Source organism: Chenopodium quinoa, unplaced genomic scaffold (genome assembly GCF_001683475.1).
Source record: "Chenopodium quinoa cultivar QQ74 unplaced genomic scaffold, ASM168347v1, whole genome shotgun sequence".
Taxonomy (NCBI): domain Eukaryota; kingdom Viridiplantae; phylum Streptophyta; class Magnoliopsida; order Caryophyllales; family Amaranthaceae; genus Chenopodium; species Chenopodium quinoa.
The window spans coordinates 526,789-540,842 of NW_018745569.1; the positions used below are offsets into that span (position 1 = coordinate 526,789).

The window sequence follows — 14,054 nt, forward strand, 5'->3', positions numbered from 1 at the left end:
ACCATTAATTTCGTAAGTTAATTTTTAATTTTTTTTAATAATTAAAATCTTAATATCCCACGGTTTTTTATAAATAAAATCTCATAAAAATAGATCATACTCATAATATTTTTTATTACTTTGCTATTGTTTGTTAAGGATAATTTTTTTATTAATTTTATGTAATTTATTCCCCTAATAAATATTTTGATAAGAGCATTAAAAATAATAGTTATGTAATATTTCGATGTAAAAAAATTTGTATTAAAAAAAAATTCGATAGGATCACCAACTTGTTCACACCCATATCTCTTCCATCTAATAAAAGTGGATAAATAGAACATGTTAGCAAAAATAAAATTTATATAAAATTATTCTTTATAGTCTTATAAAATAAATTAAAATATTTACCAGAAAGTGAATAATTGTTGTGAAATTAATCTAAAAATTGTAATTATACAAAATTAAATCTATGCATTGAAATTTTTTCATCGTCCTCAATCGCCCAAACAACAGTATTTTGGAAAATTGAATCATTATTTTGTTGTCGCTGACAATGTGTGCGATATTGCTCCTTATTTGTAACGCCTGAAAAGTATCTAATGGAGTAAACTTTTCCTTCAATCAATTTTGAACAAAATTGTAGAACAAAGTTGACTTTAATTGAGGCATGAACGTAATCACTCTATAATTTAAAATAAAAAATGAAGTTAATTTTATGACTTAATTAAGCTACCTAAATCACAAAAAATTTGTTTTAATCATAAAATTAATTGATAAAAACTAAAAGGTTCATTAAAAGATTTAATAAATGTAAATGATTTATAAAGATATAATACCTCCTCATCCAATAGGATCATCAGGCGAGAAACTCTTACTTTGATATTCCAAAGATTTTTGCTCGAATATAATTCTCTGATTAAATTAGATTTGCATGTAAAAACAAAATTCAGTAAACAAAACATAAACATATAATCATTAAGTATCCCAAATAAACAGAATTTAAGCAATAATCACAAATATACATTTAAACATGGGTTTTAAAAATTAGGCTAAGAATTACCCGGCTATTGATGACCTAATAAAACTGACACAAAATTAATGACACAAAATTTGCTTGGTTTGGTTTTGTATTGATACGAAATTTTGTTGGTGTCATATAATGCGTCAATTTATAATGGTAAATATCACAAATTTTAATTTAATTATAATTAAGGAATAATTTTTATTTCTTATCATAAACACTATCAAAATTTATCTTATAATAGTAGGTATATAAATCCTATATCTAAAGATGATTATTTTAAAAGATAATTTTTAGTTTTTTAAATAAATTAAATCCTAATAAATCAATAGTCGTTGTTTATACTTACGTGGCAAAATTCTTAAATCTCATTCGTCACTTTGTTTAGGTGGCAAACGAATTTTTTAATTCCAAAATAAAATAGAAATCTAATTTTTAATTGGTCGAAAATATACCTTTGCTTATGTGGCGCGCCAAATGCTCTTGAAAAAAGCCTACTTTATTTATATATATTAGATTAAGTTGTTTTTTTTAACCCCTTATTTTCACTTACGCAGAAATTTCTCCTCTAAGCAAAGAAACAACAACAAAGCAACAAACGAGGAGAAATGGAACGAGGTGTGTGACACATCAGCAAACATCAACAATAAATGAACAGTTATTAGCTTATTGACTTTTTTAGATGTTAAGATATATATGTTTGTGTAAAAGATACGTTAAAATTAAACTAATAAATTAAGGATCCATTTTGGATCTATTTAGCACCCTGGACCCGCCAGACCCAACGGATTTGGATAAGGGTCTTAAATTTTCAGACCCATTGGATCTGGGTTGGATATGGATCCTCGAATAAAAATACGAGTTTGGGTCAGGGTCCTTTAGGACCCGACCCAGATCAGACCCATGACCATCCCTAGCCGCCCCATTCTCCTTCCTTTTTCTCTTCTTTTTTTTCCTATCTAGCTCAAGGGATCATAAAATTACGTTTTCTTAGGCCAAAAATAGCCAAACTTCTTAGGGAATCTAGCTATGTACATCCAGTTTGTTCATATAATTAATCTTTTTGCTTTTAATTTCAATTAGACATGCTTATCCTATAGTGGGATTTAGAGTCCGTTCCCTTTGTGAGATTTAGAGTTAGTACCCCTATAATATGAACTTTAGTGTTAGGTTTTTTGAATTTACTTTTTTGGTAAAGATTTATGTGGGATCGAAGAAAAGGAAGATTTATCAAGCATACTCAACTGAATCAAATGAATATTATCTTCAAGGCTACAACATATCTATAGACCCCCTCGTATCGAAGGCTGTAATATACAACGATGTTAAAGAAGACACAAAGAATGTTCGATATGCAAAGATCGCGACGTCGAAGAAAAGATCTAATTAGATTTATTTAAATTACAAGTTTTTTTAGATATTGTATGACTTTTTATTAATGAATTAAATTATTATTTCTAAATAAAAAAACCATCTTTGGTATACTTCCAAAAAAAAGAAAAGAAAAAAATGATAAACTTCTTTGGTAACATGGGCTGCTAAAATACAAACGATCATAAAGCCAGATAACAAGTCCAAAACACTAGGGCCCATATATTCAAAACTTCATCAAGCTGGACTTTCAAGCCCAAACTCTAATCCAATCAACCAATTTTAACACCTAACAATCTAACAATATCTAACATTCTCACCGTTTACAGCAACATAAACAAATTCAAAATTTGAAATTCAGAACATTGAGAAACAATAATGGTGACTCCAAAAGTTAACATGAAGGGATTCTTCAAGCAGAAGAAGAAGGGGTAATTTTGGCATTTCAAAGCCTTCTTCCAAGAAGAAAACTACTCCTAACTCTTCTTCTCTTGGATATGACGTCGCTCAATCTCCTTCTCTTCATCTTCAAGGTTTCATTCTTTAATTTCTTTCCTTTTTGTTGTTGTTGTTGTTGTTGTTGTTTCCGATTTCATTTCACTCATTTAGTTTTATAATATTGATTTTTTTTGTAATTGTTAGTTTGCATCAGTGTTGTCGAATGGATGTATATATGTATGAATTTGTTGCGACTCGTGAAATGTTTATCTTATTTGATTATTGTTATTAGTTTTGTTTAATTTGGAGTAATTTTTTTTCAATTGTTTTGTATGTTTTGTTTCATATTTTGGATGAATTGATGTGGTGAATTACTTAACTGTATTCGAAATTAAGGTAACACAATGCTAGGGTTTCCTCTTGAATATATAAGGACATTTAATGATGATCGAAGTGATCTATAAAGCAATAAAGCTTTAATTAGAGTATGATTTTATTAATATTAAAGAACAAATGTTCAAGATTTTGTATATGATGTTATTAATGAAGTTTGATTTGCCTAATTGAATATAATTCTGCAAAATTGCTTTTTTGTTTCCAAATTGTTGCCTAATATTGATCTTTGTGTCAAATTTTGGTGACTTGGATATTATTGTTGATTAAATTTTGCTAACTTTGGTTATTTTTGTTGATCAAATGTTGCAAAAACTTTGATTATTGTTGCTATCAAATTTTGCTAACTTTGGTTATTTTTGTTGATCAAATTTTGCAAAAACTTTGATTGTTGTTGCTAGATCAAATATTTTTGAACTTTTATTATTTTTGTTGATCAAATTTTGCTAACTTTGATTATTATTGTTGATCATTGCTTTCAAGTCAATTATAATTAAAGATTTTGCAATAAAAGTATTTTGTCAAGTGTGTATGTATTTAGCATTAATGAACTTTGAGTAAGCAGTTATTAATCAACAGTGTTAGTATCCAATTAAATGGTCTAATTCATTTGGTGAACTTTTACTATTCAGATGATTATGATTCCAATGAGAAGGTTTTGAGGCAGTTTGACATGAACATGGCGTATAGACCTTACATTGATTTGGCTAGGCTTGATCGATGGAATGAGGCTAATAAATTGGGGTTGAACCCTCCCAAAGAGGTTGAGACTCTTTTGAAATTAGATAAGGTTTGCTTTGAGTCCTTGTGGGTGGGCCGAGTTTAGGTTTGCTGAACGAGATTAAGGTTTGATATAATCTCGAACAAGATATTAGGCTAATATCGCTCTAAGGTTAGATCTTTTTTCGCTCTTTACTTATGCTGCTTTTGTTAAGTTGTTTATCACTTCTTAGTGATATGTAGTGCGTGGTTGTAAGCTTGAATCTGCTCGAATGTTGTAATCATGGGCTATTCATCTAGTAGAAAACATTGTTTTTCTGTAAATTATTGTTGAATTTCTATTTATGTAATTTTAAGCAACTTCTTGGAAGAAGTTTTCATGATAACGTGTGTCGTACATTATGCAACTTTCATCTATTGAAACTTGAACATTGCACAAAAGGAAAATCATATTTCATTGCTTCAAGGAATAAGTGATGTAGGAACGTGCATCAGTTGCTTCACCTAGAGTTGAGCACCACTTTCCTAAATGATTTCCCACCTCTAACCACGCCTTACGTTATAACCTGAAAATCCTATGACTTTAGGGGGTTGAGTCAATGTGAGGAGAGGAAGTTAAGATCAAAGCCTTGGACTTTGTTTCCATTTGTGTTGATTTGTGTGTTGGTTTGTGCATCGTGGAGGTTGATTTGGACTAGTTAGGGAGGATTGCTTTGAGATGGGGTGATTGGTGGATGTTGCTTGAGCCTAGGCTCTTAGAATTGGCTATGCGGCCTTCAATCCCTGACATTGCCTAGCTTGCCCTACTAACTTGTTAGGAAAACTTGTGATCCATTGTCCGCTCTATAGTCCGAATTCCCATGAAATGGTTGTCCTTGTTTTCGAAAACCCTTGACGTGGCACCCTTATCAACTTGTGGGTTAATCTCTTTGAAAACCCTCACGAGAGCATACTCGTCTTCTTAAACGACCAAGAGGTTTAAATGGCTTCTTGCGTACGCTAAATGCAACCGTGATTCCTGCAAAAGTGAGTTAGTGTATAGTTATTTGTTTTATTTTGTTTGTTTTTGGTTTGTTTTGCTGGGGACGAGCAAAGGATTTAGTTGGGGGGAGTTTGATACGTGGTCTTTTAGGCCATTTATAGGGCCTTTTTATACCCCGATTTAGTCCTTAGTTGGTTCATTTTGTCCTATTTATGTCATTTTTGCATATATTTAGCTTAATCTTTGCTTTTAGTGATCAATTTTCCTTCTCATGACTTTTTGGTGGTTTGTTCCTCCATTTGATGATTTATAGTTTTCAGCAAGAATTGAGATCATTACAAGAGTTGTTTGCACAATGGTCTGATTTAATGGTCCTTGCTTTATGAATATTCTGAGCAAGCTCAATAGTGTCTAAGAGGGGTCGAACCCTTGACCTTCACCCCATCATTCAAGCCTCAAAAATAAAACATCATCATTATGCTACTCCTAGGATTCGACCCCCTGACCCCCCATAACCAACTTCAATGCAACAACAACAGCTACAACAACATCCAATAGCCAGCCCCAGATCAACCACCAAAGTGTAGTAACTTCCACCTAAAACCAGCACTAATTAACCATCCATCATTTACAGGCTTATGTTAGCTCTAAAACGCAACCCGAAACCACCATAATCACTACTCTAAACCGCCCCAACCACAACACTAAACAACCGCCCATTCCAGCCCCCAAATCAGCCTTAAACCACCGCCAATTCATCACCCATATACCCATGCAAAATCCAGCCAATAGCAGCCCTTAAATCCCCTCAAATCAGGCTCCAAACCCACCTAAAATAGTCCCATTCGAACCCCCAAATAAGGCAAGACAACAACAATAATGATCACAATTGAAGCGTCTGCTTTCGAAATTAGAGTGTCTGCTCCGTATAATATAATTGATAAAACAAGGTCAAATGTCGAGAGTTCAAAGCGTCTGCTCCGAATTTTTGAGCGCCCGCACCGAAACAGAGGAAATCCTACCCCAAAATACCGCAAGTTTGGAGCTCCCGCTCCAAACAAGTGGAGCGTCCGCTTCGAACAAGTGGAGCGTCCGCTCCGAACAAGTGGAGCGTATGCTCCAAAATTATGTGAAATTCAAGCCAAAAATGCTCTGCTTTTGTTGATCGAACGACTGAGATGTTGCTTCGATGATGATCCTGATGACGGCCGATGATGATTGTGATGTTTTGGCGAAAATGGTGAAGTATGATGATGTGCAGTGGCATGATGTTGATGATGATCGAATGATTAATGTAGATGATGATAATATACGAAGCAGGGAATGTAAGGGGGGGTATGCGTTTGGTATGCTAGGGTAGTTTAGGATTGTTTTTGTTTTTATTTTATTTTTCCTTTTTCTTTCTTTATTCATTTTCTTTTCATTTTTCCATTTTCTTTTTCTCTTTAGTTTTATTTATTTACTTAGTAAACCCTTCCATAAATAACCCCTTTTGTATCATTTTTGAGGGGGAGGTTAGAAGGGGCTCATTAGCCTCTCTCTCCTAGTTTTTGCTCAAACTCTCTTAGATTAGCTTAGATCTTAGTTTTTCTTCAACATTTGTGTGGTAATTTAGCTAAGGAAGCTTGAAATCTCATTGTACTCAACTCATTCTCCATTTTCTAGTAGCATTTGGTAACTTCTTTCACTTCAATCTTGCAATTTACTTTAGTTTATGTTTTTATGCTATTTAATCTCTTGTTCTAGCTTCTAGTAGTTTAAATTCATGATGTTTAGTTGTTTTAGTTTAATTTTCATGCTTGTTGTTGATTTAGCCATGATTAGTGAGTAGTTTTATTTTTAGGGTTTGATGGTGAAGGGTTCAATACTTGATATTTTGGGGTTTTCTTATAGTTGATGGTTGATTTGAGTGCTTGGTAGGATAATATTGGTGTTAATGAGCTTAGATATTAACTAAAGGCCATAGTTGATTTATTGGTATTTTCATTGCATAATAAGGCTTTGTTTAAAACTTAATTATGCTTCGATTTCCTTACCCAATATTGTTAGTGAGACTACTACAACGAGAGTCGGTAGTTGAACTAGGAATCAACTTATTAGTAACTTCTTATTTTTTTGGTGATGATTGGAAGAGTGATTAAAATCCATCCGAGAGGGGGCGTTGTTATTATTCCGAGCATCCATGCTTGAGTCCATCCGAGAGGGGATTTTAGTATATTAGAGGAGTGATTCCCCTTCCTTAGCTCTAGTTTGTTATAAATTAGTTGAAGTAATTCCCCCGAAATGAACTGAACCCGGATCCGATAACCCTAGACCTTAGTTTATTGATTTCTCATGTTTAGTTTGGTAGTTATTAGTTGTAAATTAGATTGTAGTGTAATAATTCGAACCATTTCTCAAACTCCAAAAACACAAAAGACCTTTAATTAAGTAAATAGCTCATATATACGGTCACCCTTGTTCCCCGTGTTTGATAACCCCCACCGTACTACTACGAGGGTTTTATTAGGTTTAGGAGCCCAAAAACCCCTACATCACTAAAAATATACATTCTATTTTAAATAACCATTAAGAAAGGTTGTCTTAACATCTATTTAAAAAAGTTTAAAGTTCATATCAGTAGAAAATGCAATTAAAGTTCTAATTGCCTCAAGCCTGGCTACTGGTGCAAATGTTTCATCATAATCAATTCCTTCCTGTTGATAAACCCTTGAACCACTAGCCTGACTCTATTTCTGACTATAATTCATGAGTCATCCAATTTATTTCTAAAGACCTATTTAGTTCCTATAACTGACATTTCTTCTGTTTTGGGTTCAAGATGCCACACATTATTCCTTTCAAACTGATTCAATTCATCATGCATAACCATCATCCAGTCCGGATCAATTAAGTTATCTTTATAGTCAGTAGGTTCAATATCTGATAAAAATGAGAAAAAGGCACAAAAATTTTGCATAGTAGAAGTCTTTGTCTGCACCCCTTTTGAAATATCACAAATGATGAGATCAGTTGGGTGAGAGGACTTATACTTAAAAGGTTTATTATGAATAATATGTATCCCATCATTATCATATGTTGGACTAGTTTATGTACTAGTTCCCCCTATGTCATTTTCATTTTGACTAGGTGGACCAGTTTGAACAGTGTTTACCTCTACTTCAATTCATCTGCAGATGGATGAGCACTGGATTCACTTTCCTCATTTTACTTTTATCCTGAGCGACAACCTCCCTTGATGTACCAGACCCATCCTCTTGAGAAGAAGAATGTGAAGAGTCTGGTTCAGCATTTTCATTTGGCTTAGCTCCAGTGAAATTCATCATTCCAATCTCGAAGTCTTCTTCAACCTGCATATATTATGCTTACTAAACATGTTAATCTCATCAAACAAGACATGGATACTTTCTTCTACACATACGGTCCTTTTGTTGAACACGTTATAGAACTTACTATGAGAAGAGTACCCACTGGAAATAGCCTCATCACTTCTGTTTGGGGGTTTTCTGTGTCCTTCGGGAGAGTTACAATTTCCTAGCAGACTTCCTTCTTACGCCTGTACTTGCACCTAGCCGACTTCCTTCTTGCGCCTGTACCTGCACACGTAACGGAGACTCCGGATGGGGGGTGGGAGTTCCGCCTCCGAAGATTAAGTTAGTATCTTTTCGAAGTGGAGTAAGAACTGTAAAAGCTTCTCGGTTCAAGAGCGTTTCAGTAGGTTTAGGCTTTGTTTGGTTTTTTGTGGTTGCAATTAATGTCCGTCCCTCATAAATGAGGTCTACCCTTTCTATTTATAGTAAGGGAGAACTGTACCTCAATAAGGGTATAAGGGACACGTGTCTGCAAAGGAAATGGGCCTTTGCAGACTGCTGAAAGATTGACACGTGTCAAGCATTTATTGGGCCACGTGTCTTAGGTATTTTCACCCTAAACATCTGCCCCTCACAGATGAGATGTGGCAATCTCACGTGTCATCTGTGACAGACGTAGGGTGCACGGGGTAAGTGACGGTTCGTCTGCCTTCCCCCTCTTGAATTTCAAATTTTCGTGCAGGTGACTGTTCGCCTTCTGCCTCTTTCTATAAGTAGGGTGGCTACCTCTTTCCTCCGCACTTTTTATTTTCAAAAATTTCCTGAGAAGCTCTGATACCGGCTGCTTCTTTCAAGACTTTCGAGCATCCGGTTTTCGCAAGAACTTGACGTCTGCCTTCCGGCTGAGTGCGGATTTAGTAAGGTACCGTCTGCTTTCTCCCTCTACCCCTAGATTAAGGACCTCACTCGGCATTTTGCCGCCTGGGTATATTATGTAAAATACCCTCATCCGTCATTTTGCCGCATGGGACTGGCTTGGGACAAGTCCAAAAAATCTCCCTCATCCGGCGTTTTGCCGTCTGGAATGTTTAATACACTACCATCCGGCATTGTGCCGCATGGGACCCCTTTAAGCCAACTTTGTTTTAATGCAGACTAGTCATAAGTACCCTCATCCGGCCTTTAGCCGTATGGGGGTGGTTTGATCAACCTTTGCTTTCAAACATCTTTCAAATTGCCCCCATCCGGCATTTAACCGTATGGGGGTAGTTTGAGTAGCCTTGGCTTTTTCTCAAACATCATTCAAATTGCCCCCATCCGGCATTTAACCGTATGGGGGTAGTTTGAGCAGCCTCGACTTTTCCCCAAACGTTGTTTTAATTGCCCCCATCCGGCGTCTAACCGTATGGGGGTTGTTTGAGCAGCCTTGAGCTTTTTCTCAAACATACAAATAGCCCCCATCCGGCTTCTAACCGTATGGGGGTCGTTTGAGCAGCCTTGGCTCAAACTGTTTCAAATTGCCCCCATCCGGCTTCTAACCGTATGGGGGTCGTTTGAGCAGCCTTGGCTTAAACTGTTTCAAATTGCCCCATCCGGCTTTTAACCGTATGGGGGTCGTTTGAGCAGCCTTGGCTGTTTCTCAAACGTTGTTTAAATTGCCCCCATCCGGCGTCTAACCGTATGGGGGTTGTTTGAGCAGCCTTGAGCTTTTTCTCAAACATACAAATAGCCCCCATCCGGCTTTTAACCGTATGGGGGTCGTTTGAGCAACCTTGGCTCAAACTGTTGCAAATTGCCCCATCCGGCTTTTAACCGTATGGGGGTCGTTTGAGCAGCCTTGGCTGTTTCTCAAACGTTGTTTAAATTGCCCCCATCCGGCGTCTAACCGTATGGGGGTTGTTTGAGCAGCCTTGAGCTTTTTCTCAAACATACAAATAGCCCCCATCCGGCTTTTAACCGTATGGGAGTCGTTTGAGCAACCTTGGCTCAAACTGTTGCAAATTGCCCCATCCGGCTTTTAACCGTATGGGGGTCGTTTGAGCAGCCTTGGCTGTTTCTCAAACGTTGTTTAAATTGCCCCCATCCGGCGTCTAACCGTATGGGGGTTGTTTGAGCAGCCTTGAGCTTTTTCTCAAACATACAAATAGCCCCCATCCGGCTTTTAACCGTATGGGAGTCGTTTGAGCAACCTTTTTGTTGTAGGCCCTCGTCATTCGAAGGCGGTAGATTTCATGACGCAAGGCGGCGTTGCCCCTTCTTTCTGGAAGAGTATCCAGAGACAGGCGCATGGCTTCCCAATTTGCCTCTTCATCATACAACATGATTCGAAGTGTTGGCTCATATAATTCAATGGGAAGAACCGCCTCTGTGCCATATGCCATAAGGAATGGAGTTTCACCGGTTGACCCCTTCTCAGTGGTTCTGATGGACCAAAGAACGTGAGTCAACTCTTCTGCCCAAAGCCCGCCTGCCTTCTCGATCTTTTTCTTTATGCCGCTTGAGATGAGCTTGTTGAAAGCTTCAACTTGACCGTTTGCTTGCGGACGGCCAACGGATGCAAAGTAGTGGGAAATCCCTTGATCTTGCAACCAAGTCTTCAGGACAGGCGTTTCGAACTGGGGGCCATTGTCAAAGACCATTGACATTGGTACACCGAACCGGGTGATGACATTCCTCCAAATGAAGGAGATGACATCCTTTGTTTTGATGCCCTTTACTGCCTCGGCCTCAACCCACTTGGTGAAGTAATCAACAGCCACCAAAATGTATCTTCTGCCGCCTGGGGCAGGAGTGTATGGCCCCAAAATATCCATGCCCCATTTTGCAAAGGGAATTGGGCTGTGAATAGCTGTCATATCAGTTGCCGGCTGCCTTATCATCCGGCCGAACCTCTGGCACTTGTCGCATCTTTTCACCAGATCTAATGCATCCGCCTCAAGTGTAGGCCAAAAGTATCCTTGGCGCCGGGTTCTTTTGGCGAGGGTCCTCCCGCCAATGTGAGATCCACAGAAGCCGGCGTGAAGATCTTCCAGTATTTCCTTGCCCCGTTCTGGGGTAACACACTTGAATAGCGGCTGCAAGTAGCCCTTCCGAAACAGTTCACCGTTGTGCATTGCGAAGCTTAATGCTCGTCTTTTAAGAGCAGCTGCTTCGGATGAGGTTTCCGGTAGAGTGCCGTCTACCAAGTAATTCCGGATGGGGTCCATCCATGTGGAGCTTCGATCTAGAAGTCCAATGGGGTCATGTTCAATGCTTCTCTTTTCCATGACTTCCCAGAAGACTGATCTAGGCGTATCACATGTGGCGGAGGATGCAAGTTTGGATAGTGCATCCGCCTGATTATTCTCGGATCTGGGTACTTGACTCAGGTTGAATTCATCAAATGCCCCAGCCTCCTCTTTGACCGCCTGCAAATACATAATCATCACCGGATGGGTGGCCTCGTAGTCACCGTTGTACTGGCTAACGATGAGTTGGGAATCTGAGCAGGCATCAACTTTCCTTGCCCCGACCGCCTTACACATGCGGATACCGGCTAGCAGGGCCTCGTATTCAGCCTCATTATTCGAAGCTTGAAACTTGAATCGTAGAGCGTACTCGTATTTGTCCCCCTCCGGAGAGTGAATAATTACACCCGCTCCGCAGCCATTCAGCGTAGAACTCCCGTCTACATAAACCCTCCAAACTTCATCGGTTTTATCCGGCTGTATTGGCCTTGTCATTTCAACAATGAAGTCGGCAAACGCCTGACCCTTAACTGCTCGCCTGGGTTCGAAAGTGATTTCTAAGCCTTGGATTTCCACGGCCCATTTAATCATTCTTCCGGATGACTCTAAAGTGGTCATAGGCCTTTTGAGCAGCTGATCAGTGTAAACGGTCACCGGATGTGCTAAAAAATACGGTTTCAGCCGCTTGACTGCTTTGAACAAAGCCAGACCGAATTTTTCGATCATGGGATAACGAAGTTCAGCATTCCGGAGGACATGGCTTATAAAGTATACCGGGAGCTGATTACCGTCTCTCTCAGCAAGGAGGACGGCGCTTAAGGAGTGATCCGAGACGGCCAAGTACATGTAGAGAGCCTCCTGGGGTAGGGGACTCACCAATCCTGGCAAAGAATGCAGGTGTTGCTTCAGCCGTTGAAATGCCGCCTCAGCCTCTTCACCCCATTCAAACCTTGACCTCTTTTTGATTGCTTGAAAGAAATACAGGCACTTGTCACCTGACCGGCTGAGGAATCTTCCCAGTGCCGCCAGGCAACCGGTAAGCTTTTGAGCCTCCCTGACGGTACGTGGCGACTGCATGTTGATCACCGCCTGTACTTTGTCCGGATTGGCTTCTATGCCTCTCTGATCAATCAAAAATCCAAGAAACTTCCCGGACTCAACTCCAAAGACGCATTTTTTAGGATTTAACATGACTTTATGCCGTCTGAGGGTGGTGAGAGTTTCTCGGAGGTCGGCTAGATGATTCGCCTGCAGCTTTGATTTGACAATCATGTCATCAATGTACACCTCCACGTTCCTTCCAATCTGATCATAAAAGACCGAGTTCATCATTCGCTGGAAAGTAGCAGGCGCATTCTTCAACCCAAACGGCATCACCTTGTAGCAATATAGCCCTTGATCTGTGACGAAAGCCGTCTTCTCTTGGTCTTTCTTCCACAAGGGTATCTGATGGAAGCCGGAATAGGCGTCCATGAAACTCATCAGGGCATGGCCGGCTGTAGAGTCTACCAAATGATCTATCTTTGGAAGCGGGTAGCTATCCTTTGGACAAGCCCTGTTGAGGTCCGTGTAATCTACACACATCCGCCAGGTTCCATTCGGCTTTTTCACAAGGACGACATTGGCTACCCAATCCGGGTAGTAACATTGCCGGATGAATCCAGCATCCAAGAGTTTCTTGACCTCGGTTGCTGCCGCTTGGGACCTTTCCTCGCCATGGTTCCGTTTCTTTTGCCTGACCGGCTTCTTCTTAGGATCCACAGCGAGTCTATGTACAGCAAGATCCGGACTTACACCCGGCATCTCTTCTACTTCAAAGGCAAACACATCTTTGAACTCTTTCAACAAAAGGAGCAAACCTGATCCCAAACTTTCAAACGCAGCCGTTCCAACCTTGACGGTTCTGTCTGGCCGACTGTCTTCAAGAACAACATCAATTATTTCTCCTGCCGGCTGAGGGCGAAGAACGTTTGTCCTCTCGGACAATGATTGCTATTGTTTCTCCTTCACAGGCGCCAGTTGGTCCGCCTTCCTTTTTTTACCGGCTGGCTTTGTAGCCGGTAAGCTTTGATCACAGTCGTCAAGTTCAACAATTTCCTTCTCTTGACCGCCTGTGTCAAGCGTTGGTTTGATGTCCGAGAGGTAACACTCTCGCCATCTTTTGGTTCCCACTCAAGGAACCGACTGTGCCATCATCCCTTTCAAACTTTATCAACATTAGAGATGGGATGATGACTGCCTTTGAGAGGTTAAGGGTGGGACGGCCAATAATCAGATTGTAGGCAGTCAGCTCTTCTACTACAAGAAACTTCACAACCATATGCCGGCCCTTACCCTTCTCTCCGAACCGGATGGGTAGATCAATCATGCCCACCGGATGTACTACTCCTCCCCCAAAACCTACAAGAGGGTATGAGGCCGGAAGCATGCTACTGGGCTTATACTTGAGTTTCTCCAAGCACCGGTAGCTGATGAGGTCGGATGAGCTCCCGGTATCAATCAAGATCCGGCCAACTCTTTGATTGGCGATTTTGCACTCGATGACTATGGGGTCATCATGAGGCCGCCTGACCTCGCCTCTATCTCTCTCGGAGATGTTAACTTCCGGA

The 14,054-nt window shown here is 39.5% G+C and overlaps 1 protein-coding gene across 1 annotated transcript; it reads left to right on the plus strand.

Moving 5' to 3' along the window:
- The first annotated feature begins 2,752 nt into the window (after positions 1-2,752).
- Positions 2,753-4,031, plus strand: LOC110716254 (DNA polymerase delta subunit 4-like). The gene is given in 3 exon segments (XM_021894863.1): positions 2,753-2,803; positions 2,805-2,907; positions 3,838-4,031. Coding segments are annotated over 3 exon segments (348 nt in total).
- The last annotated feature ends 10,023 nt before the right edge of the window (positions 4,032-14,054 follow it).